This window comes from Sinohyriopsis cumingii, chromosome 18 (assembly GCF_028554795.1).
Source record: "Sinohyriopsis cumingii isolate HCF-2022 chromosome 18, ASM2855479v2, whole genome shotgun sequence".
In the NCBI taxonomy this organism is placed as follows: domain Eukaryota; kingdom Metazoa; phylum Mollusca; class Bivalvia; order Unionida; family Unionidae; genus Sinohyriopsis; species Sinohyriopsis cumingii.
Window position 1 is genome coordinate 84,053,900 of NC_142978.1, and position 25,857 is coordinate 84,079,756.

Consider the following 25,857-nt stretch of genomic DNA (forward strand, 5'->3'; position numbering starts at 1 on the left):
GGATAAAGCCAACATGATGCAAGGCATTTACAATTCTAGAACGAGTACATTACACAAGCACAAATATGTTTTATTACGAAGTTGCTATGTAAAATGGATTACCTTTGAATGGCTATAAAGTTTTGTAATACAAGAACTCACACTGATGAATTTTTTTCTAAAAGAAATGAAAACTGCACTATGCTCACAAACTGCCTATATTTAATTACTGTACATACCATGTACATAAACTCCATGATTGTTTAAGTCTGAATGCTGTTATAGGCATAAAGTCAAATATGTAACATCATCATATTTGCAGGAAAATTTCATTCTTTGTATTTCATCCACATTTTCATTTCCTTTAATGAAAATGTTCAAATTTGTCTAAATAAATACTCAATTCTTAAGAGGTACAACTATTTATATGTATGTCTATTACAACTATGTTTTAAAGTTGCGAAAATTACACTTCTAAAATAGATAACATCTAATAAACATCAGGGGTCGTCCTGGGCTTCGCCAGTGTCGCAAATTGCGATTTTTTTTCCTTATTGGCGACAAAAGTATCCCATCTGGCGATTTTTTTGGCGACAGACTTTTTGGTTATTTAATTTGTACATACAATTATGGATTTGGACTGGATAAATTAAAAGGTAGAATGAAAGGAAGCCACAAACTTGACTAAGCAATGCATTGGAATCAATCTGTTACACAAATGATCCTTTGTTCGTATTGACAACCCCATCTTTAGAGTGCATTGTTACATCATAATCTGCTTATGCTGACATCTGGGCTGAGTACTGTATGTTGTGATACAGTCAATCATGCTACCGAACTATACCTACAACCGACCGACTTCTGAAGACGCGAATAGAACAGATACAATTAATTGAATGTCCTTCTGTTGTTTTTTTTTTTTTTACATATACCAATACAATAGTTTTGCTGAACCTTCATAGAAAACTGATAACCTTTGAAGTACCGACTATTGCGTATAATTACAAAGCAAATGGAAAAAATCTCAATCACAATTATATCTGTCGACAGTGCAGCATTTTACTCATTGATCTTTTCCTTTTGCCATCAATCCTTGTTATGGCTGCAGAGACTTAAACTCCGCAACAAGAAATAGCAAGAAAAAAACAGTTTTGCATAATTAATAATAATTATTTATTTCTCAAAATACAGGAGTGAAAGAATACCTAAATTGGGTGTGAATTTATGCTTATATATACGGTCCAATATTGCCAGGTGTTGACTCATGTAAGTTTCATTCGTGGGAATGGAGATCTTTGCTTGTCGAGAAAATTTATACAGCATTCAGTGATCATTCTTGGGATTTAGTAAGCAATTCACTTCAAGCTTTGTGAAGCTAGCCATAGGGGGGGGGGGCTGCCGAGAGACTACTGGTGTCACCTGTCAGCACTGTAGACTGTGAACGTGGATTCAGTAAGATGAACCTCATAAAAACTGACATCAGAAATAAACTTTGCATTTCATCTCTCGAGAATTTAATGAGAATCAGCATGTACAGATGTGAAAAATTAGACTTTGAAACTGCATTCAACAAGTTGGCAGCACTAAAATCACAACGGATCTTCATATAACACTTTGTAACATGTTGTTAATGCTTATTGTAATTAGAGTACTAACTAACCCATCTTTTGTAATTTTCATTGCCTGTTACATTAATAGACTAAATTAACACTTCAAAAAATATTCACTACTTGTTCTGGCGACACTTTTTGAAAATTGGCGACAAAATATATTGAGGTTGGCGATTTTTTTGGCGGCAGCTTTTTAAAAGCCAGGACCATCCCTGAACATACATGGAACACCACAGGCAAGTTTACACCACTTAAAGTCTGTAATTAATGTTCACAAAACTTCGCAATTTTTATTGTCATTTATTCCAAAATATGTCAGTCATCTCATGTCCACTTTTGATCTTAGAGTAATAAGAAATATATCCCTATTCTTTGTTTCTTGCTTAAGTATGGAATTGATATAACATCCTTAGCTTCACAGTAAAATTTGATATAAAATGTATGCACCAAACCCATGGCCATATCTAATGCACCAAACAAAAGGCCATATCTACCGTGCCAAACCCTTGACAATATCTTGTGCACCAAACCCATGGTCATATCCAAGGCACCAAACCATGGCCATATCTAATGTGCCAAACACTAGACTATATCTAATGCACCAAACCCATCACCATTTCTAATGTACCAAACCCAAGACTAAATCTAATGCACCACACCTATGGCCATATCTAATGCACCAAACCCATGGCCATATGATATCCAATGCACTAAAAACATGGCCACATTTAATGTACCAAACCCATGGCCATATCTAATGCACCAAACCCATGGCCATATCTAATGCACTAAACCCATGGCCATATTTATTGTGCCAAACCCATGGCCATATCTAATGTGCCAAACCCATGGCCATATCTAATGCACCAAACCCATGTCCATATTCAATGCACTAAACCCATGGCCATATACAATGTACTAAACACATGGCCATATCCAATGCACCAAACCCAAGGCTGGTCTGTGTTTGTACAAATACCTTTCACTCAATAAATATGTAATGGCTTCTCTCCTGGTAAGTAGTCATACTTTCGATGTTAAACTTACAAAGTATCATTTTGAAGTCAACTGCCTCCACTATTTTCAACCAATGTACAATGCACCACTGTTACATGCTACTGGTTAGCTGGCATTACATACTAAGGGAGGCAACTTATGAAATCTAATATATGTCACTAGGACAAAGCACTTAAATAACTATTTTAACCGCCAAGGTGTACATAGGGTTAACATATCGGAACCTTGGCTAGCAAAGATGACAAGTATGATACTTGCTCAGTGCCAAGATACAGTGGCTGGTTGTTCAAACTTCTTGTGATCTTAACCACAACTGATACGTGTTTAGTTGCAGCCTTTAATAGATTCCACAGACAGTATGATCAAAGTGCTACTTACAGAACCCAGGATCAGCCTCTACATAAGCACCCACATGACACAGTGAAGCAGATGAAACTGCACCAGACAAAATTAATACTGACTAAATGATGACAATATCCAATTGCTTGATGATGTTGGAAGATTTCAGAACTTTATCAAAGAGGAAGAATATCTGGACAGATGACATTTTGGACAGATGACATATGAATATTTGGACAGATGACTTTAAATAGTGACAGTGACTCTGAATGACAAAAATATGAACTTAACTTTTACTATTTATTTGTAAGATTCATGAAATTAACATATTACAGGATGTTGTGAATCAGATCCTTCTGAACTAACATTTTTATAAAGGTATGTGACCTAAAATTTAATTCATTGATTTAGGATATAAATGGATTTAAAATGTCAAGCATTATGGATTTTAATGGATTTAATTAGGACAAAATGTAAGTTGTCAATTTATATGTTACATATTCCACTCAATATTATACATGTAATTGTATTTTCAACTGTCATCCATCTTTCTGACTGTCTGGTCTGTCTATCTATCTAGTTTGGCTTGTTTATTTTTCACTGATGGAAAGTCATCCCTTCAGACATATGACTTCTAAAATACACCCAGACTTGCAGGAGAGTCAAAGACAAATTGGCCTTTTGAAGCCCTAAAGGGGGGGTGACTTAGAGTCAAGTATATACAGTAGCTTGCTAGTCCAAACACTAGGGGTGAAACGATACACCTGTGTCATGTATCAATATGATTCACAATACACAACCTGTGATATGATACATATTGATACACTTCATGGTCTTTCCATCTTTGAAAGGTAGGTGGTGCCCCTTTATGTATGTTGACATAATGGTTGTATTTCCTGTATGCAGATTACAAATAGAGATATAGTTATCATATATTTATATGCACTTCTCATCAATGAAAAGAAAACAAATTTACTTTCAAACAGACTACCTGCTGTTTGTCTGACAATTTTATTCATCATTTTAGGTCATTTAATGGTGGCTCCATTTAATTCACTTTAGAAACCAGGACTTTGTTTTGCATGGCATGAATGCTTTGAAACATCTTATTACCAATTTCATGTCTCACTTAAACTTGGAAGACATTACGATGTTATCTTCAAAACAGAACAAACAAATAACGTAGTTTCCTCGTGCAAAGAAAATCTCATCTAGAACAAATCTGGGCATGGGAATGAGGATGAATACCAACAAAATGTATCACATTGTAAAAGATTGCTGTGGCCACAGGTACTTGTATTTGTTCGTGAAGGAAACCTATCGACAACACCCAGTCCTATTCTATAATGTTTAAAAAGTTTTTACACAAGCTTATAAAACTTCAGCTGTTTGAAATCTGCCCCCCCCCCCCCGATTAAATGGTAATTTTATTTATTCCATCAGCACCTTCATTCACTGGTTAAATATCTCTGCATAAAATGAGAAATTCCAAATTTGTTCCCCATGTATAATTTAAGGAGAGATGCTGCCAGGATTTTATTTTAAGGGGGTAGGGGTGAGTGGGCTTCACCCTTTGTTACAGAAAGAAGAGGAGAGTAGAAAAGGCAGATGGGAAAGAGTAAACTGTCATGATTAAATATTTACCTAACACTTCAACACTCTACTTTCTTAGAGCTCCACTGAAACGAAATCTTTAAAAGATGTCACTCTAGTTGTACAGTATAGGTATTAGTCTGTTAATTATTTCTGAGCATAATCTGTTCCTTATCTGTGTATGAATATCTTTCTGTTCTTCCTTCTGAAGTGGCATATGCATAGGTCACTTTGTCACCTTGAAGGTGTTGTGAATCTGATCTTTGTGGCTGTTATTTAGGATTTTCCAGAGCTCAGATATTACCTTTTGGATACATCTGCTCCAAAATGGATTTTTCACTTCATAAACTTACTTCTTGAATCAGTAGTTTACTGACTACTATGCCAGATTTCTTATCTGTTCCATAATACTGTATTAGGGTTTTTAGTCTATCAATGCCATAGTCTGCTTGTTCAGACAGAGGTATTCAAAATAAATATCTTTACTAATTAATATAATTTTTTTCATCCTTACTTATTAAGTTTATCTTAACCCTGCTATGGATATATGGTTTTGTAGCATATGATAGGCTGGGCCAAATTGATAACAAAATTGCATTCTAATTTTTTTAAAATTATCCACATTTTAATTAGGCTCAGTATTCTGCTCGTTCTACATTTAATTTCGAAATACCGCTGAAAGGGAGACTGACCATACATCCAAAATGTACCTCTGACTCATATTTAACATCATTTACAGACTCAAAATCACTCACTGCTTTGCCAACACTTCCTCTTTGTCACGCAGGGAATAAGCTACATTATTTTCTGATTGGTAGTTATTGTTTAACCTGGACCGGAACAAGCATTAACCACAAATGAGAAGTTAATATAACATATTTCACCGTGCGACACACCAAAAGTAAAGCTTTAAAATCAACCTAAGTAGACAAGATGCAATTCAGTGTAGAAACATCACTTACAAGTCACTTATCAAATGATGAGTCAAGTACTTCAATATACACATGGAACATGTTTGGAATGTATAGTATATATGCTACTTGATTACACACAGAACATGTTTGGAATGTATAGTACATATGTTACTTCATTACACACGGAACATGTTTGGAATGTATAGTATATATGCTACTTCATTATACACATGGAACATGTTTGGAATGTATAGTATATATGCTACTTCATTACACACGGAACATGTTCGGAATGTATAGTATATATGCTACTTCATTATACACATGGAACATGTTTGGAATATATAGTATATATGCTACTTCATTATACACATGGAACATGTTTGAAATGTATAGTATATATGCTACTTCATTATACACATGGAACATGTTTGGAATATATAGTATATATACTACTTCATTATACACATGGAACATGTTTGGAATGTATAGTATATATGCTACTTCATTATACACATGGAACATGTTTGGAATATATAGTATATATGCTACTTCATTATACACATGGAACATATTTGGAATGTATAGTATATATGCACCTTGATTACACACAGAACATGTTTGGAATGTATAGTATATATGCTACTTCATTATACACATGGAACATATTTGGAATGTATAGTATATATGCTACTTCATTATACACATGGAACATGTTTGGAATGTATAGTATATATGCTACTTCATTATACACATGGAACATGTTTGGAATGTATAGTATATATGCTACTTCATTATACACATGGAACATGTTTGGAATGTATAGCATATATGCTACTTCATTATACACATGGAACATGCTTGGAATATATAGCATATATGCTACTTCATTATACACATGGAACATGTTTGGAATGTATAGTATATATGCTACTTCATTATGCACATGGAACATGTTTGGAATGTATAGTATATATGCTACTTCATTATGCACATGGAACATGTTTGGAATGTATAGTATATATGCTACTTCATTATGCACATGGAACATGTTTGGAATGTATAGTATATATGCTACTTCATTATACACATGGAACATGCTTGGAATATATAGCATATATGCTACTTCATTATACACATGGAACATGTTTGGAATGTATAGCATATATGCTACTTCATTATACACATGGAACATGCTTGGAATGTATAGTATATATGCTACTTCATTATACACATGGAACATGTTTGGAATGTATAGTATATATGCTACTTCATTATACACATGGAACATGTTTGGAATGTATAGCATATATGCTACTTCATTATACACATGGAACATGTTTGGAATGTATAGCATATATGCTACTTCATTATACACATGGAACATGCTTGGAATGTATAGCATATATGCTACTTCATTATACACATGGAACATGTTTGGAATGTATAGTATATATGCTACTTCATTATACACATGGAACATGTTTGGAATGTATAGTATATATGCTACTTCATTATGCACATGGAACATGTTTGGAATGTATAGTATATATGCTACTTCATTATGCACATGGAACATGTTTGGAATGTATAGTATATATGCTACTTCATTATACACATGGAACATGTTTGGAATGTATAGTATATATGCTACTTCATTACACAAGGAACATGTTTGGAATGTATAGTATATATGCTACTTCATTATACACATGGAACATGTTTGGAATATATAGTATATATGCTACTTCATTATACACATGGAACATGTTTGGAATGTATAGTATATATGCTACTTCATTATACACATGGAACATGTTTGGAATGTATAGTATATATGCTACTTCATTATACACATGGAACATCAGGGATCATCCTGGGCTTCGCCAATGTCGCAAATTGCGATTTTTTTTCCTTATTGGCAACAAAAATATCCCATCTGGAGTTTTTTTTGGCGACAGACTTTTTGGTTATTTAATTTGTACATACAATCATGGATTTGGACTGAATAAATTTAAAGCCAGAACGAAAGGAAGCCACAAACTTGACTAAGTAATGCATTGGAATCAATCTGTTAAACAAACGATCCTTTGTTCTTATTGACAACCCTATCTTTACAGTGCATTGTTACATCTTAATCTGCTTATGCTGACATCTGGGCTGAGTACTGTATGCTGTGATACAGTCATTCATGCTACCGCACTATACCTACAACTGACCGACTTCTGAAGACGCGAATAGAACAGATACAATTAATTGAATGACTAATCCTTCTGTTTTTCTTTTTGTTTTTTTACATATACCAATACAATAGTTTTGTTGAACCTTCATAGAAAACTGATAACCTTTGAAGTACCGACTACTGCGTATATATACAAAGCAAATGGAAAAAATCTCAATCACAATTATATCTGTCGCCAGTGCAGCATTTTACTCATTGATCTTTTCCTTTTGCCATCAATCCCGTGTTACGGCTGCAGAGACTTAAACTCCGCAACAAAAAATAGCTAAAAAGAAAACAGTTTTGCATAATTAATAATAATTATTTATTTCTCAAAATACAGGAGTGAAAGAATACCTAAATATGGTGTGAATTTATGCTTATATATACGGTACAATATTGCCAAGTGTTGACTCATGTAAGTTTCATTCGTGGGAATGGAGATCCTATTTTGTTTGTTGAGAAAATTTATACAGCATTCAGTGATCATTCTTGGGATTTAGGAAGCAATTCACTACAAGCTTTGTGAAGTTAGCCATAAGGGTGGGGGGGGGGGCTGCTGAGAGACTACTGGTGTCACCTGTCAGCACTTTAGACTGTGAATGTGGATTCAGTAAGATGAACCTCATAAAAACTGACATCAGAAATAAACTCTGCATCTCATCTCTTGAGAATTTAATAAGAATCAGCATGTACAGATGTGAAAAATTAGACTTTGAAACTGCATTCAACAAGTGGGCAGCCCTAAAATCGCGACGTATCTTCATGTAACACTTTGTAACATTTTGTTAATGCTTGTTGTAATTAGAGTATTAACCAACCCATCTTTTGTAATTTTCATTGCCTGTTACATTAACAGACTAAATTAACACTTGAAAAAATGTACACTACTTGTTCTGGCGACACTTTTTGAAAATTGGCGACAAAATATTGAGGTTGGCGATTTTTTTGGCGACAGCTTTTTAAAAGCCAGGACCATCCCTGGAACATGCATGGAATGTATAGTATACATGCTACTTCATTATACACATGGAACATGCTTGGAATGTATAGTACATATGCTACTTCATTACACATGGAACATGTTTGGAATGTATAGTATATATGCTACTTCATTACACACATGGAACATGCTTGGAATATATAGTATATATGCTACTTCATTATACACATGAAACATGCTTGGAATGTATAGTATATATGCTACTTCATTATACACATGGAACATGCTTGGAATGTATAGTATATATGCTACTTCATTACACACATGGAACATGCTTGGAATATATAGTATATATGCTACTTCATTATACACATGGAACATGCTTGGAATATACAGTATATATGCTACTTCATTATACACATGGAACATGTTTGGAATGTATAGTATATATGCTACTTCATTATACACATGGAACATGCTTGGAATGTATAGTATATATGCTACTTCATTACACACGGAACATATTTGAAATGTATAGTATATATGCTACTTCATTATACACATGGAACATGTTTGGAATGTATAGTATATATGCTACTTCATTATACACATGGAACATGCTTGGAATGTATAGTACATATGCTACTTCATTACACATAGAACATGTTTGGAATGTATAGTACATATGCTACTTCATTACACACGGAACATGTTTGGAATGTATAGTATATATGCTACTTCATTACACACGGAACATATTTGAAATGTATAGTATATATGCTACTTCATTATACACATGGAACATGTTTGGAATGTATAGTATATATGCTACTTCATTATACACATGGAACATGTTTGGAATGTATAGTACATATGCTACTTCATTACACACGGAACATGTTTGGAATGTATAGTACATATGCTACTTCATTACACATAGAACATGTTTGGAATGTATAGTACATATGCTACTTCATTACACATAGAACATGTTTGGAATGTATAGTACATATGCTACTTCATTACACATAGAACATGTTTGGAATGTATAGTATATACGCTACTTCATTATACACATGGAACATATTTGAAATGTATAGTATATATGCTAAAAATACTGTTGGATTATGATAATTAGCATGAATGGGGGGGGTAGATTATGAATCATGTCACTGCATTAGTTTGTATACAGCAAGAGAGTATTCTCAATAGACTTTTTCATCTTTACTAATAAAAATGAGTGCCTGCGACTGCAAATGCTTTTTCAGATGAATTATAATTTTACAGAATAACAAGGCAAACTAATAGTAATTCTTCATGACTGCTGAAGACTAAAATAACTTGCATACAGTAAAGCATTGTTTTGTATCGATTCTCTGTGTCTTGTATCAATGTGTATTGCTGCAGCAAAAGTATCAATGTATCAATATACTGATGAATCGTTTCACCCCTATATTTTATACATGCATTTTTAAAACTTCCTTTATGAAGGGTTTAACGTACGCAATAATGCCTATTCCAGGGCACAATGTGCCAATCTAATTTAGTTTAACAACCATTTTTGTTATGCTTGAAGACCCCAGATGTGTAAAAAGTTGCCCACCCAAAAAACATGTCATGACAATAACGGTTAAATAAAAAGTATACACTTTGTAGAGCACATTTTCACATGCGAGACTTTAACTAATTTTGCAGGAGTTCTCATACATCACTGTTCTCCAAGTGTGCAAATTTGTACATATTTTGCATTAATCATGCAGTCACAAATCCTGACAGCATCTCTGCTTAAGTACTTTATATACCAATGACTTTAGAGACAAATTTCTGTTGCTTTGCTAGTACTTCCTGTCATGCAGGGAATAAGCTACACTGATTCCTGATTGGTGGTTCTTATTTAACCTCCAACAGAACAATCATTAACCACCAATACGATTTGAACACAACATATTTCACCATGTGACACATCAGCAATCTACCAAAGTAGACAAGATCAAATTCAATGTAGAAAGTTCACATAAAACTGGTTATTAAATGATGAGTAAATTACTTCATCCATTATGCACGCGGAACACGTTTGAAATGTATCCTTTATACTGAACATGCTGCTGGGTTAAGATAATTAGCATGGAATTGGGGGTAGGGACAGATTATGAGCCATGTCACTTTGTTTGAATTTGCAGATGGGAAGTGAGTATTCTCAAAAGTCTTTATCGTTTTTACTAACAAAAATTAGTGCCTAGGACTGCAAATGCTGTTTCAGATGAATTCGATATTTCAAGAATAAGAAGGCAAACTAATAATAATTATTCATAACTGCTGAAGACTAAAATAACATATATGTTAAGTATTGTTTTGTACCGATTCTCCTTCTCTTGTATTGATATGTATATCGTTCTATATTTTTGTTCAAATTATCTGCGTCCTGCTCACCTGAATTTGCATATAAGAAAATGGAACATGCTGACTGCAGAAATATACTTATCATAGAACAAAGAAAAATACTAAAGAAGAATGACATAAATATTTTTGCCATAATGTATATCAATTATGTGCAAATTCTTATTCCAACTCAAATTTATTTACATTCAACCATTAAATGAACTGTCAAATTACTGGGGAAAAATTACAAAGCATGATCTTAATAAACTGAAATTAGCAGACTCGTGAAATACTGGCGCATCCACATATAACATGGTCCCATTACAAAATACAAGAAGCCACTGTTTACTCCTCTGTACTATATTTGATCCTTTAAGTCAAAGCCATCCCAATCATTTTCTTTTCTTTACCCCCATCTATAAATGTTAAGGTAGAAAGTAATCATGTCCATCAACCTGTCCTTCCATCCAGCACTCATTAGCACAACTAATCCCCAGGTTTTATTCCACAAATAGATAAACATATTTACTAACTCTCACTAGAACAAACAATCTATATTTTCAAGATTATAAATCTTCACAAAAAAATGACCAAGTCCAAAACATTGACATAAAATTTGTAACAGACCCATTAAACGTGTTAAATTGGGGTTATGCACCTGTGGCATAAGTAACTACTATTTTGTATAGTTCAAATACACCACTCCCTCGCACCCTGATAACTCGCAAACCTGCTTCTAACGTAGGGTCAGGCGTGGATCCCATTTTTTAAAACCAGAAAATATATTTTAAAAATGTATCCCTATTTCTTGAACTTTAGAAAATCACAATCAAAATGTGTAACTGAAACGCTGATATACTGCTCATTTTATGGTCAAAAACGGTAAATATGACCTGGAAATTTTAATCAACATTTTCTTTCCAAACAACAATCTTAGTACACAGTAGTTACAGATATTCAAGGAAATATCAATCAATGAAAATGTCACTTATGCCTAGTGTAGGTAGTACATTAATATTTAAATGCCAATTAAATGATTTTTATTAGGTGAAATTTGTGCTTTAATTCTATCTTTTATTTCCAATTACCAGTAAGTGTAATCATCATAAATGTGATGTTTATTTAAATGTAAAATGTGTCAATCTACCGCAACAGCTATGTCTGCAAGCATTTCTCTGAGAACCTAATTAAGTGCTGACAGTGTTTTGATAACTGACTTATGGAAGTATTTGTTGCATTGTTGCACTGAGTTAAAAGCTGGCCTCCTTTGTATTATCACGTTAATTATGTCTTTTAAATCAAAGAAAGGACGTGGGGAAAAAAGTTCAACCCACTTCAGAACACTGTTATAAATATTTTTATGTATGTAACATAATTAACCAACCCATTCATAACTGTGATCAAATCTAGCAAGGCAACCAAGCGAAATGAATAACTTCATAAAATAAAGAGCTTGGTTTCGCAGATACAAACCATTGTGGGCAAGTGATTTTCAGAGAATTCCTGAACTGGCACTTAGAGATATCCTCAAGGATGGTAAGAAGTTCACTATTACTTACATCAATATTGTACTAACTGAACAATAAAAAAATTGAGTTTTGATGTAGGCGATTGTCTCAGGATATAAATTTTGCTAGTTTTTGAAGAAAAAAGTAATCTTGTTTGGTGGTGTATCAACAGTTAGGTTAGTTTCCAGCTATTCTGACTCCCGACATGGTAGCATACTATAAAATACCACTCCGGGAACCAGACTAACAAAGCAATAACCAGTGTATCCCCCAGGGGTGTAAAATTGAATGTTAAAAAAAAGACTTAGGGTCAGAACTGGGGGTAAAATAAAAAATGTGGGGGTCAAAAATGTACTAACAACTTTTTTCAGCTTGAAACAGGATATTGCAACTTGCACAACTCTCTCTCTCTCTCTCTCAAAATACAAATAAACCAACACGCACAATTAACACACAAATACATTGTCCATTCAAAGAATAATTTTATTAGTTATTGTTCTTTTAGTTTAAAGTCATACTTTTAACAGCCTCCTTATAATTTCTTTGTAGCAATATTATAGACCAACACATTACATATAAGCCAATACAAAAAGCCTAATAAATCTTTTTAACCAAATGGCAGTTAATTTACTGCCTTGCATAAAATGTGTACTATCATCGGTTGTCCTAAAACACATTTATCCAAAATTTAAAGAGGCTAATGATTCATTTTCTCTTTATTAAGTTACACTTGAACTTTTAGATCTTTCTTTTATTGCAGCAAAGTTACAAACCAGCAAAATCTACAATGACCCCTTGCCTTTGTAATCCAAATAACACATTTGTCTCTCCAAGTTTACCGATTTCTTTGTTGTGAATGTCTTGGGTGATAATGTGTTCTCCAGATATCTTGTGGCCAACAAGGGCAGATTTTTTAATATTCTTAAACCCTGTCATGAAAGGATTATTTACTTTTGCAGTCTTCGCAATCATGCGATCAGAAGTCCCACCGGCAATCCCAGTGGATGGGATGTATTCAAGTCAAGGGAATTAGTTTCTCCATTTTTCATTAAAGTTAGATCCACAGTTACTCTTTTGTGTTCTGCTTCTTTCACTTTCTTGGCTAATGATTCTTAGTGCATGCTGTTTTAATCTTGATATCACATTTTAGTGCAACAAGCACTGAGGTTAAACATCTGGACGACATCTTGCTGAGCTCAATGGAAATTGTGTGAGAGCTTGCGAGATATGGGGAAGCTACTCTGCCATAACATTGCCTATGCTAGTCTGGTTCCAGATTTCATATGCTCCATATAGCAGAGTGCAACACAGGAAGCATATGAAACAGGGAACCTGACTATACTTATGCTAGAAGTATACATGATGACATCCTTCATCCAAAGCATTGGATATTAAATAAATCCTTATCACATTGTGCAAATCCCTTGTGTAAACAAAATGCACGGCAACAAAATGTGTGCATCAATTTTCTCCAGTGTGCATCCCTGATGCACAAATGTGCATAAATAAAGGGAAAAACTGCAATAATGAGTGACGTAATACACAGATGTTTTCACATACACATGATGGTTGTTGAAACCAGTTGGAACAATCATTCACATGTTGGACATTTTGAAAATAAATGTTGTTTATACAGAATAACTTCATTAGAAAAAGCTAGTTATTATCAATTATTATCGACATGATTGTAAAACATGTATTTAGTCATTAAAAAACCCAGTTCCTACCCACCCACCCAGTTTTCTCGATGTGCAAGTGGAATTTTTCTAATGTTGGAGGTCCCTCAGTAACTTGCGTCCTCGCTTATAGTGCAATCTATGTTTGTGGACCCTGTTGTGTGCGAGTTATCGAGGGAGAGGTGTACATGGCTACTATAGTGTAAAGACATTTGTGCATATACATTTTATACTTATTGTTTCAAAATAACTTTTTCATTTTTGGGACTTTGTCAAAATTTTAGTCAAGTTTTACAAACTAACAGTAAATGATTGTTAAAGTATGAGTTTATAAAATACTTTTTCTACTTGTAATTACCATATTGCAATGAAGATAATACCAGTAATTAGAATTCAATAATCATTATTATTAATAATTTATTAATTTTGCTGTGCTGATTTTAAGCAATGTGGCTGAAATGCATGGTGTAATGATTAAAATGACATGTAGTCCAATTACATTCAACTTCACATTCCAAACATTCAATTTACTATTTATATGCTTCAGGGCTGAGCAAATTTCTTTTTAGCCACTAGTCCAGGACAAGTGGTTTCAGAAAATTCACTAGACCCACCTTTCTCTTCACTAGTCCCACCTTACTCGTCACTAGTCCCACCTTATTTTTCACTGGTAACAAAATGGTAATCACTTGCCGAGATTTGATGAGCCATGTGTGCTTAATCCATAGAAAAAAACAAAACGATATACAACATAATTATTTCTTAACCCTTTACCTCATACAACCGTCTTTGGACGCCTCTACAAAAGTCGCATCGAAGCGACTTTGACGCTTCTACAAAAGTCCCATAGAAGCGCCTTTTTACGTCTGCTGTAAACAACGGCCATTTTAAGCCGGTTTTCGTAGCGCCACGTTCGGGGAAAACCCCTTATTAGATACTACATTCATTTCTGTGAATGACAATTACGTCAGATCACGTGGTCACTGTTTATGTACTGGTCGATATCTGCTATTTAAAGTAACTGGGTCGTAATCTCCACTCTCCAAAATGGCGGTCGCGGATTTCGTTCAGTACTTACGAAGTTTTCATGATTATAATCACAACTATGAAATATTCAATAACCTAGGTAAAGGCTCTGATATTGATATAGGCTGCAATTAGTTTTTATAAATTATCAAATTTAGATGACTTAGTGATGTAGACACATATGAAAAACTTGTAAATTTCGAGTATGAGAAATGGCAGCTCTACGGTTGGTCACACGGCCTCACTGACATGACGGTGAACGAATTCTCTCCGGATTTTAAAGCACATAGCAAATTCTTCCGTGATAAATAATTACACAGCTATAACAATCGGACTTTACTCTTAAATTGTTCCACATGTAATAGATGTGTACCAAAAATGTAAAATGGTTAAAATTGCTGTTAAACGTAACATACACTACATTGCTTAATAGTTCACAGGCAAGCTATGCGTATGCGGTCGACTAGGTAACCTGTGTTCTATGTATAGCGAGCTGCACTTTGTCACTATGCTCTATGAGGTAAAGGGTTAAAAGAATTTAATTTTTCAAAAACATTGGTTGTTATACATTTGGCTTCTTCAGGTTCATGTATATATGTTTTATATGATGGATTTGAAAATATGTCCATGTATATGTCTGCCACCTGCGCCAGCACTAAGCTAGCAGTTGATAGCTCTGTCTGGGTTAAAGTCCTCAAGCTCTGGTCCATTTCCAGAAATGTTCATTAGCATTTGTAAACTCTTGGTTTAAGGAATTCCTTAAAGAAGTCATGATTAAGTTCATTGAACTAAATCCTCATTCACACTCAGAAATAGCTACCGCACACTCAGTATCCGTCTTACGTTTTATCCCTCCATTTTCAAACAAATTTACCTTTGCCGAATCGCCGTTATTACCTTACTTGCGAAAATAATTTAGCAAACTCATTTTATCCACAGAGTAACTATCAGATTGCTTGACAACTACTTCTAAAGTGATCATAACATCAATTTTCTCTTTTAAATACGAACTGAAACAATTCATTAATTAACGTAATTGTTTCGCTTCAAACACAATATCACCCATGGAAGTTAATCATCGTATAATCAATTTTAATTAAAGAATCATTACTGTCATTTAATCAGTTCATAAAGAAAACCAACACTGATGTCGGTAAAGTACCTTTCATTAATTTAATTACACTGACTCGCTGGATTAAAATCATAGTGAGCCACTCGTTATGATCTAGACTGAGTAAACTCATTGCAACAAAACAGCTTACAACACTGCTAATTGATCATACTGGCTTTCTTTTGTTTGACGTGTTTTGATTTGCCGATAATTTGGTCATTTAGCCCAATATGCAGTCAAGCGGTAAAAGGATGTAAATGTATACACGAAGAGGGGTAGAATCAAGTATTCAGTACGCCCAGAGGGCATGATTGGCTAAATAAAGGCAGATATAGTGATTAAAGCACGAAAATAAGGACTAGCCCGACGTTTTTAAACCCACTTGTACCGGACTAGCGACTTGGAAAATTTTACTTGTTCGACTTCAAAAATGACTAGTCTGGGACGTCAGGCTATGGGATTTGCTCAGCCCTGTGCTTCGAGGTTTTTTCTTCATTTTTATGATCAGGGGAAATACAAAGTCTAAAAGTTTTTCTACGTTTTCTTTATGTACACTGTTCATATATCTGCTTGTGGAAGTTTAAATGGGCTGAAACCATTTATTAAACGAGAACAAAATTCTATTTTGTGAATAAATAAAGTGCATACTTGCACTGAAAATCATAATTAAATCACAATTGTGCGCATTATTTCCAAGTGTTTTATTGTTCACATTGTTCAAGTTCTATTGACCAATCCTATTGGTGGGAGTAAATAATACTTTGGTAGTATATTTTTCTTTAACGAAATGCATTTACATTGTTTTGGTTCTAAATTTGCTTTCTGTTTCGTTGTACAACTTACCACTGTCACGTGACGACTATCGCTGCAAGTTGATGAAATCTGCTTAAAAGAACAGCATAAACGTCCACTGCCTTTTGGCAAAAAAGATTAAATTCGTACTTATTTTAGTTTATATGACTAAAACTCAATTTCGATATTTGAGTCATATCGTATGTCAAAGCCCGAAATATAGAAACTCACGGGTCTTTCCATTATCCCCGATAGATCACTGGGACCTCCAGTAACAGTAAAAATACATATCCGACTATAAATACATAATGTTGATTTAATGGTATGGCATTTCATGCTATAGGACAAAGGTGGCATGATTTAGATGGGATGATAAATTCTTTCAACTTAAAGTTCAAATGTTTCACAAGCATCTGAAATGTGTTGCATATTGCTGAATAATTTACGTGCCGTAGATTGATATACCAGTGATATAAAGCAATACAGAACCTATATTTTGTCCAGAATTTTGGTTATTTCCAATATTTTTCTTATTTCTTCTAGCTATTTCTTCAAGCTCTCTAAATGTTACTTTCACAACGTCCATTTTTAGAAATTTAAACTGTCTCAGTCTCCAAGACTGAAGAGCTCTTGGAATGGGAGGAATCATTGCAGTGTTATTATAAACGTGTATGTTGGTAATGGGTGTGTGAAAATTTAAAAAATGTATAATGTGTACATTAACTTATAGGCCAAATAAATCAACATTAGTAATAAGTGCGTATGGTCATTCAGTGTGGCGTGTTTATCTAACTGCATATTTTAATTCTCATGCTTTCTACACCCTCTGATCTCAGTTTCGCAGTGGCGATCGAATAATGAGCACGTGATATAAATTTCCTTTGAGCTGAAACATTTTGCTTCTTACTAGATTGTAACAAAACTAATTTCATCCGATAACAATGAACTTTAAAAGCTCAGTTATTTTTTTCTTCATATTTTTGTTTGTTGTTCTGGACACGATGGGAATTTAAATTTTAAACAAAACAAGCAAATATAATCAAAGAAACAAGATTCCGCAGATACAAAAGTTAAGATAAAATTATCGCTGTGAGAACTATTGGTTAACGGGAGGGGGATAAAGGACAAACCCTCAAATTCCAACAATCATACAATAGTATTTCCAAGGACCATTCTCATGAATAAGCCCAATGTACATATAAGAAAGGCGCTGCCTCCCTTGGCGCTCAGCCATTAAGAGGTTAGTGTTAAGACTGGTCGACCTGGTGTCAGGATAATGTGACTGGGTGGGACATCATGCTACATGTCTGCGGCATGATACCCCAGTGCTAGACAACACTATAAACTGCAAAACTGCAGACATTGTAGCGATATGAATGAAAAACTGTTAAAGCTACGTTAAAAATCCTACACACATATAAGGAAGGCGAAAACTGACCCGAATAACCCACATATTTGTATTCTTTGAAAACGTATGGACCACATCACCTTTAGGCATATAAAAAAGCTCATATAATCACATTCTTTCTGACGTTTCACGTGAAACATGATTTATCACCACTGTGCTAGGAAAAATGGAACGCGAAAACAAATTTTTATACTTAAAATGGATTTCTCAATGGCGTGTGACGCTGTTCATCGTAGTAGATTACTATAAAAGCTATAGAATTGTGATTAAAAAAAACATAAAAAAGCACAAAAAAACACACAAACGCCGAAAATTCTGTGCAACTAGTTTCGCATTTAATTTATGCTTCTTCAGGCACGAAATGTTTTGAAAGTAACGGATGACGTCTTTTATTTTAAAACAACAATTACGTCATTACGTAACGTCATAAATGATATGCTTCATCATAACAATTATATATGACAGGACCTAAAAGATACACGAGTCTCTAATGAAACTTGAATTAGTAAAATAACAAAATAAAATAGAGACAAACAGTCATACATATAATTATATTGTTATAAAGGATATACAATATATCAATTTAAATTATACAATTTTATATAGTGCATTAGCATTAAGTCCATTAGGATACAGTCATACAGAGTATCTAACTTATGAATCCAATAAGTTTTTTTTATGAGTCTATTCATGTCACCATGCACAATATCTATTGGCATGAAAGAAAAATCAAGTAGAGAGTGATTATTGGTGTTAAAGTGTGTTGAAATATTATGGCTATATGGTATACAGTTTTTACATGAAATGGGATGACATGAAGAATATTCTACATATTGGTGGATATTATTTTCCTTGATGAAAGAATTTATTGATCGCCTGAATCTTATTCATCCGACAATTAAATTTACTTATCTGCATCAAGTACGCATGTTTCATTTTTAGATGTAAATGTAATAAAAAATATTGATAACACTATCTCTACAAATATTCATACCATTTTTCAGCACAAGATAGGCTATACATGGCGGCCAGTATTAATGGTGAAGGAAGAACCCGGGAAAACCCCAGAAAGAACCACCGACCCACGAGAAGCTACTGGCAAGCATTCTCACATATCCACAGAGGCCGAGCCTGAGACTCGAACCCACGCAGACAGAGGTGAGATGGCAGTGATCCGTGACTGGGTGGGACATCATGCTACATGTCTGCGGCATGATGCCCCAGTGCTAGACATCACTATAAACTGCCACATTGCAGACATCGTATCGATATGACTGAAAAATTGTTAAAGTTACGTTAAAAATCCAAATCACATCACATCACATCACTGGAAGAAAAGAGTACACATAAAAGCGGTGTCGCATTACACAAGTGAAAACAAGAGCAAGGAATAGCTGAATTGGTATTTATGGATCTTTAAATTGAAACGTCTTAAACATCTTAATAATATTGAAATAAGACAGGAAAACGTTTTAAACATCGCATTAGTATTGAAATAAGACAGAAAAACGTCCTAAACATGGAAATCGTATTGATACAAGACAGGAAAACATCCTAAACATCGCAATAGTATTGAAATAAGACAGGAAATTCAAATAAGACAGGAAATTCAAATAAGACAGGAAATTGAAATAAGACAGGAAAACTACTTGCTAAAGTGTGTCTCTCCCAATAATTTTGATCGGCATTTCCTCTTTATATCACCTTCGACAAAGATGAAACCGAGAAAAGAAAGCGAACTCAATTACAAATAACCGTATTTCAGTAAGTATCAGTTATAAGTTCCATGTTTCTGATTAGTTGGAAGTGTAGGTTACAGTCTAATTTTAGTATAAAATTTCAATTCGTCAAAATAACAATGTATCTATAAATAAAATACTGTTCTGAAAAAGTAAATGTCCTTTTTAGATAGCAACAAATGTCACAATAATATACAAATACAAAAACTGTACTTACAGAATGTGTCTTGTACAGTAAACATCATTCTTTTTTCTTTGTCTTTTTTTTTCTTTTAAAGAGACAATTGCTTTCTTCTTTATGGGTAAATAAATGCATATAGCATTTCTGTCGGAATAAAACGTTCGCAACAACCTGCAAATATCTGGGGTACTTGTAGACTGCTGGAATACTCACAAATGCACAGAAGATCTCAATTAGGACATTGTCACATTAATGTTTAAAATATATTCAAGCAAACGCAAATGATATCGTATTCTGAGATGAAAATATATGAATGTTTAAACTATCTGGCAAGATTTTATATATATATATATATATATATATATATATATATATATATATATATATATATATATATATAGCTAGCTTACTTAAGAAATGTTAAAAGCAAACAATAATACCCGTCTGGGATGAAATGGATTCGTCTAAAAACAGTTTATAAATTAAACAGCATTATTGGCGATGGTAGAAACAAACGAACATATGTATGTATGTATGTATGTATGTATGCATGTATATGGGGTGGGCGGGGGGGGACGGGAGCTTAGCGGCATGTCAGCACAATACTAACTCTATAGTATATATCTAAAGGTAAATTATTACAATGTAAAGATGAAAAACAAATAGCAAAAATACAATTAGGAAGTATATGTCTTCCAATAGTCATACAAGATAAAAGGTAATGATGTTAACATTCTTAAAAAAGGTATTAAAAGCTAAAAGAAAAAGTTTTTTAAAAAAAAGAAATAAAAACAGTTGGAAACAGATTTCCATATCACAAATCTTATCTTGTTTAAACCTTAGAAATGAAACAACATAAACAAACAAAATATGCCTAACTGAATTTGACCGTATTCTTTTTTTTTTGTGTAAATATATTTTGTTAAGTAAATCAACTTGATCTTTCAAAGAAAGCAAAAAATATAAAGCATCAACTCGTACATTATTCATAGCAGCTACATATACAAAATTAATGACGTATACAGCCATACCTTTAACATTGAACAGCATGAGGAAACGTATAAACGTATGCATACACAAATCTAAGATTAATATTTTGGGATTTTCAACGTACTTATGGACGCAACTGAAGACTACAGTCACAGATGTTCTACGTTAGCGCGAGCTAACTCGTCACAGATGTCTAGAAAAAGCAAAAAAATAAATATAAAGATTACTTTAAAAAGCAATCGTTACAGGCTACTAAAATGGAGAAGTTCATACACGTTGCATACCATTTAATCTAGGTTTCTTTACCAAGAGCGATACACAATTAAATGTATTATTACGACTCTATGGTCTTACACTAAGTAACAGAAAAGAGCGAGAATCAAATAAGATTTGTAAAATTCAACAAACAATTTATTTGCCTAAAATAGAAAGTGAACATTTAAATAGAACTTACAGCAGAATGAATTTAATCCCAAGTAGTCTTAAAAGTTTATCATGCTACGTCTTTTGATGTACCACAATAATATAATCGAAAGTATCCCTGTCTGAATTCACTATAATTCCATATTAATGTTTATGTCCAAGAATATTATTGAGCACTTTGTAATTCCAGTGAATAATATTTTAAATAAATAAGTCCACCCAAATAAAAAACTGAATACAACAATAAGTATGATTCTGCTTCTGATGTTAAGGCAAGAACGATTAATTTATTTAGATAAACAAAATTTTATACCCATCTACTTGACCATTTTCTGAAAATACTCTATCACTTATGGAATTTTACATTCTAGAAGATTATAAGGTCAGAATCAGGACTGTATATTTTAAATAAAATTCAGGTAAACATGTTTTCATTAATAATGATCTGAATATTTAATCCACAATCATGAAGAACATTTTAACTATGTATTCTGTTTTTACAAAACAAATGTCCTTGGCCAGGTACACAGTGAATTTAATTTTGGAGAAGATCACGTACAAAATATAGATAAACATGGCATATAGTCATTTAAAAAAGCCCCAAAATAATACAAATTTAATATTTATAGCAGTATATACAGAAATTCAAGTACAGTATGGTCAATGTGTACACAAGATATGGTCATTCCCTGATGGAATTACCCATTAGGAGTTACAGCACCATGTAAGTTTGTGCGGAGGATGTCCGGATGAGGTAGTTCCGTTTTCGCGGAAATTTCTTGTAATCCTTTCAAAATAATAGAATAAAGTAGAGACAAACAGTCGTACATATAATTATATTGTTACAAAGGATATACAATATATCACTTTAAAAGAAATAATACAATTTTATATAGTGTATTGGCATTAAGGCCATTAGGATACAAAGTATCTTACTTATGAAGCCAATAAATTTCTTTTATGAGTCTATTCATGTCACCATGCACAATATCTATTGGCATGAAATAAAAATCGAGTAGAGGTTGATTACTGGTGTTAAAGTGTGTTGAAATATTAGAGGAAAACTGAGGATCTTTTTAATTTTTTATATGAAAGCGATGATTATTCGTTCTCTTAGAAACTTGTTGAAGTGTTTGTCCAACATATTGCATTCTACATTTTTTACAGGCTATCAAATAAATCGCATCAGTTGATATGAAGTTAGTGTTATCACGTAGAGAAAATACCTCTTTTGTATTAGCGCTACTGAAAAAAGTACTTTCTCTTATGTTTGCACATTGAGAGCACCGGTGTCTGTTACATTTATATGACGAAAATTGTCTTTTTTATTTTCTGTCTGTTTAGTTCTAATTATAAAATCTTGCAAATTCTTGGGTCTTCTATAAGCGAGAATTTGTTTATTTTTGTAAAGTGATTTTACGCTGGTTTTATTTTATAAATTTAGGAGACTATAATATTTATTAATTATACGACCTATATTAGGTAATGATGGATTATATTGTATTGTGAAAGGAATTATATTTTTCTCTGTATTACATTCTGCTGTGTTTAAAGCCTCATGCTGAGCAAGATTATGGGCTTTGTTCAGCGCAGAATCAGTTATATGTGTAGGATAATTTCTATTTTGGAAATATGTCTGTAATTTATTCAACGAATTTCGTAATTGACAATCATCTGAAATAATGCGTCGGTATCTTTTGGCCTGGTTATATGGCATACAGTTTTTACATGACATGGGATGACATGAAGAAAATGTCACATATTGATGGATACTAGTTTCCTTGATATGAAAATTTGTAGAGATAATGTTATCAAAATTTTTTATTACATTTATATCTAAAAATGAAACATGCGTACTAGATGCAGTATAAGTAAATTTAATCGTCGGGTGAAAATGATTTAGGCTATCAATAATTTTTTCAGTTCTTCAGTTGAATGGTTACAGATCATAAATATGTCATCTAAATATCTGAACCAAACAGATGGATTAAACTTTTCGGTTTGAAGAAAATCTTTTTTTTCTAATTTACCCATGAAAAGGGAAGCGTATGAAAGAGCCATAGGACTACCTACTGCCGTACCCATTATTTGGATGTAATTCGTATTATTAAATTGAAAATAATTATTTTCCAAGATAAGATTTGTTATTTTACACATATCTTTACTAGATAGTGTGCTATTATTAGGATTGTTATCAAGAAAATATTTACACGCTTCAATATCATCTGTATGCGGAATGTTGGTATATAGTGATGTTACATTTAATGATACCAGGATTGAGTTATCAGATAGCTGTGGAATAGGCTTTAACTTTTTAATGAAATCAGAAGCATCTTTAATGTATCAAGGAAGTGATTTCATTAAATGTTGTAAAACACTATCAATAAATTTGGATAGGTTTTCAGTGTATGAATTACAACCTGATATAATGGGTCGTTCTGGATAATTTCAAGGAAAATTATGGTCAGGATTTTTATGAGTTTTGGGTAATATGTAGAATTTGACGTGTATGTATGTTAAGAGGGAAAGTATCAACTGTCTCATATACGGAATTATTTTTAGTAATCTCATTAATGCATGTTGAAATTTTTTATTTAATTTCTATTGAAGGTTCTTCGTTAATATGTTTGTAGTATTTTTCATCATTTAATTGACTTTCAACTTCTTTAACATAATCTTCTTGAAAACAAGATGGCCGCTATCGCTTAACCGGCTTGAAGCATCTGTTCCGTTTTTTAGTGCAATTTTCATGATATTTGTGCTTGTTGCCTGTCTTCATCTACGTTATTGTGTTAATTATGTATTGGCTGTTCAATTCGTACGTGTTTCTTCATCTCCTTGTTTTGGAAATGAGAACAATTAGACTTTTTCTCAGCTGTCTTGCTCCACTGTTTTTTAACAAATCGCCATCGCGTGATACTCGCCAGTCAACCCGTTTATGCTACGATGGACCCTCATTAATTGCTTAAATGATCACTCCTTGGCTCTCCACACTACATTGTGCTCTAAACTAAACGAACTGGGACTACATTCATCATTACCTAAATGTAAACAGAAGCGAAAAAAGAAACGTTGTTTCAAAGCTGGCCGGCGTAGAACAGGAAGAAGAATTCCAGTTATCTTCCTTATTTCGGCTCAACAATTTTAAAAAATTCGACCGTTAATTAAGATAACATAATTCAAATCCCTATTAATTCGTCAACCTTTGTGTCATCTATCCAAGAGATACATATGTGTATTGCATTATTAAATGCCCAGTCAGTAGGACCACCGGAAAAGCGCACAGAAATAGTTAATTTTATCAACGACAAGAATATTGACGTCTTTTTCCTGACAGAAACATGGATAAAAACATCAGGCGATGAGCCCAAGTGTGCGGATATAACACCTACTGGTTACTCCATCAAGTCTTTCCCCCGTAACTCTCGCGGAAGGGGAATTGCTGTCATCACAAAGAACTGCATGATCAAACGTCTTAACCACACCACAACATCCAATTTCGACCACACATCGTTTGAACTAGTCCAAACCACACTCACACTGGAGCAAAGGTCAGTCCATTTTTTCTGCCTATACCGCCCTCCTTCTAGTATAAAAAACAAGCTGGCTGACTCTCTCTTTTTGGAACAGTTTCCGAATCTCCTGGACTATAGAAATTCGATGGGTGGCAACCTGATTATTCTTGGAGATTTCAACTTTCACTTTGACTGTCCCGGAAACCCATATACATCAAAACTCATAGATTCCATTAATGTTTTCAACCTCAAACAGTCAGTTAACCAACCCACCCATAAACATGGTCACATTTTAGACTGGATTCTTCATACACTTGATGACAACATTCTACGGTCCTCCCTGGTATCCCATGACCTTGCATAAGATCACCTCTGCATTATATGCCATCTTGACGTATTAGTCCCTCGTAACCCTCCACTTTTATCTGCTACTAAGAGAAACCTCCGTAAGATAAATAGAACCAAACTAATGCACGATATCCAAGCTAACCTA

The 25,857-nt window shown here is 33.5% G+C and overlaps 1 protein-coding gene across 1 annotated transcript in view; it reads right to left on the reverse strand.

The window, feature by feature from the left end:
- LOC149777187 (telomerase-binding protein EST1A-like) overlaps nt 1-17,704 on the reverse strand; it is a 134,248-nt gene extending 116,544 nt beyond the window's left edge. The window contains exon 1 of the mRNA XM_089942555.1: nt 17,598-17,704. Within this exon, the coding sequence (XP_089798681.1) occupies nt 17,598-17,694 (97 nt within the window). The 5' untranslated portion in view covers nt 17,695-17,704. The remainder of the gene's footprint in view (nt 1-17,597) is intronic.
- Between the last annotated feature and the right edge of the window lie 8,153 nt (nt 17,705-25,857).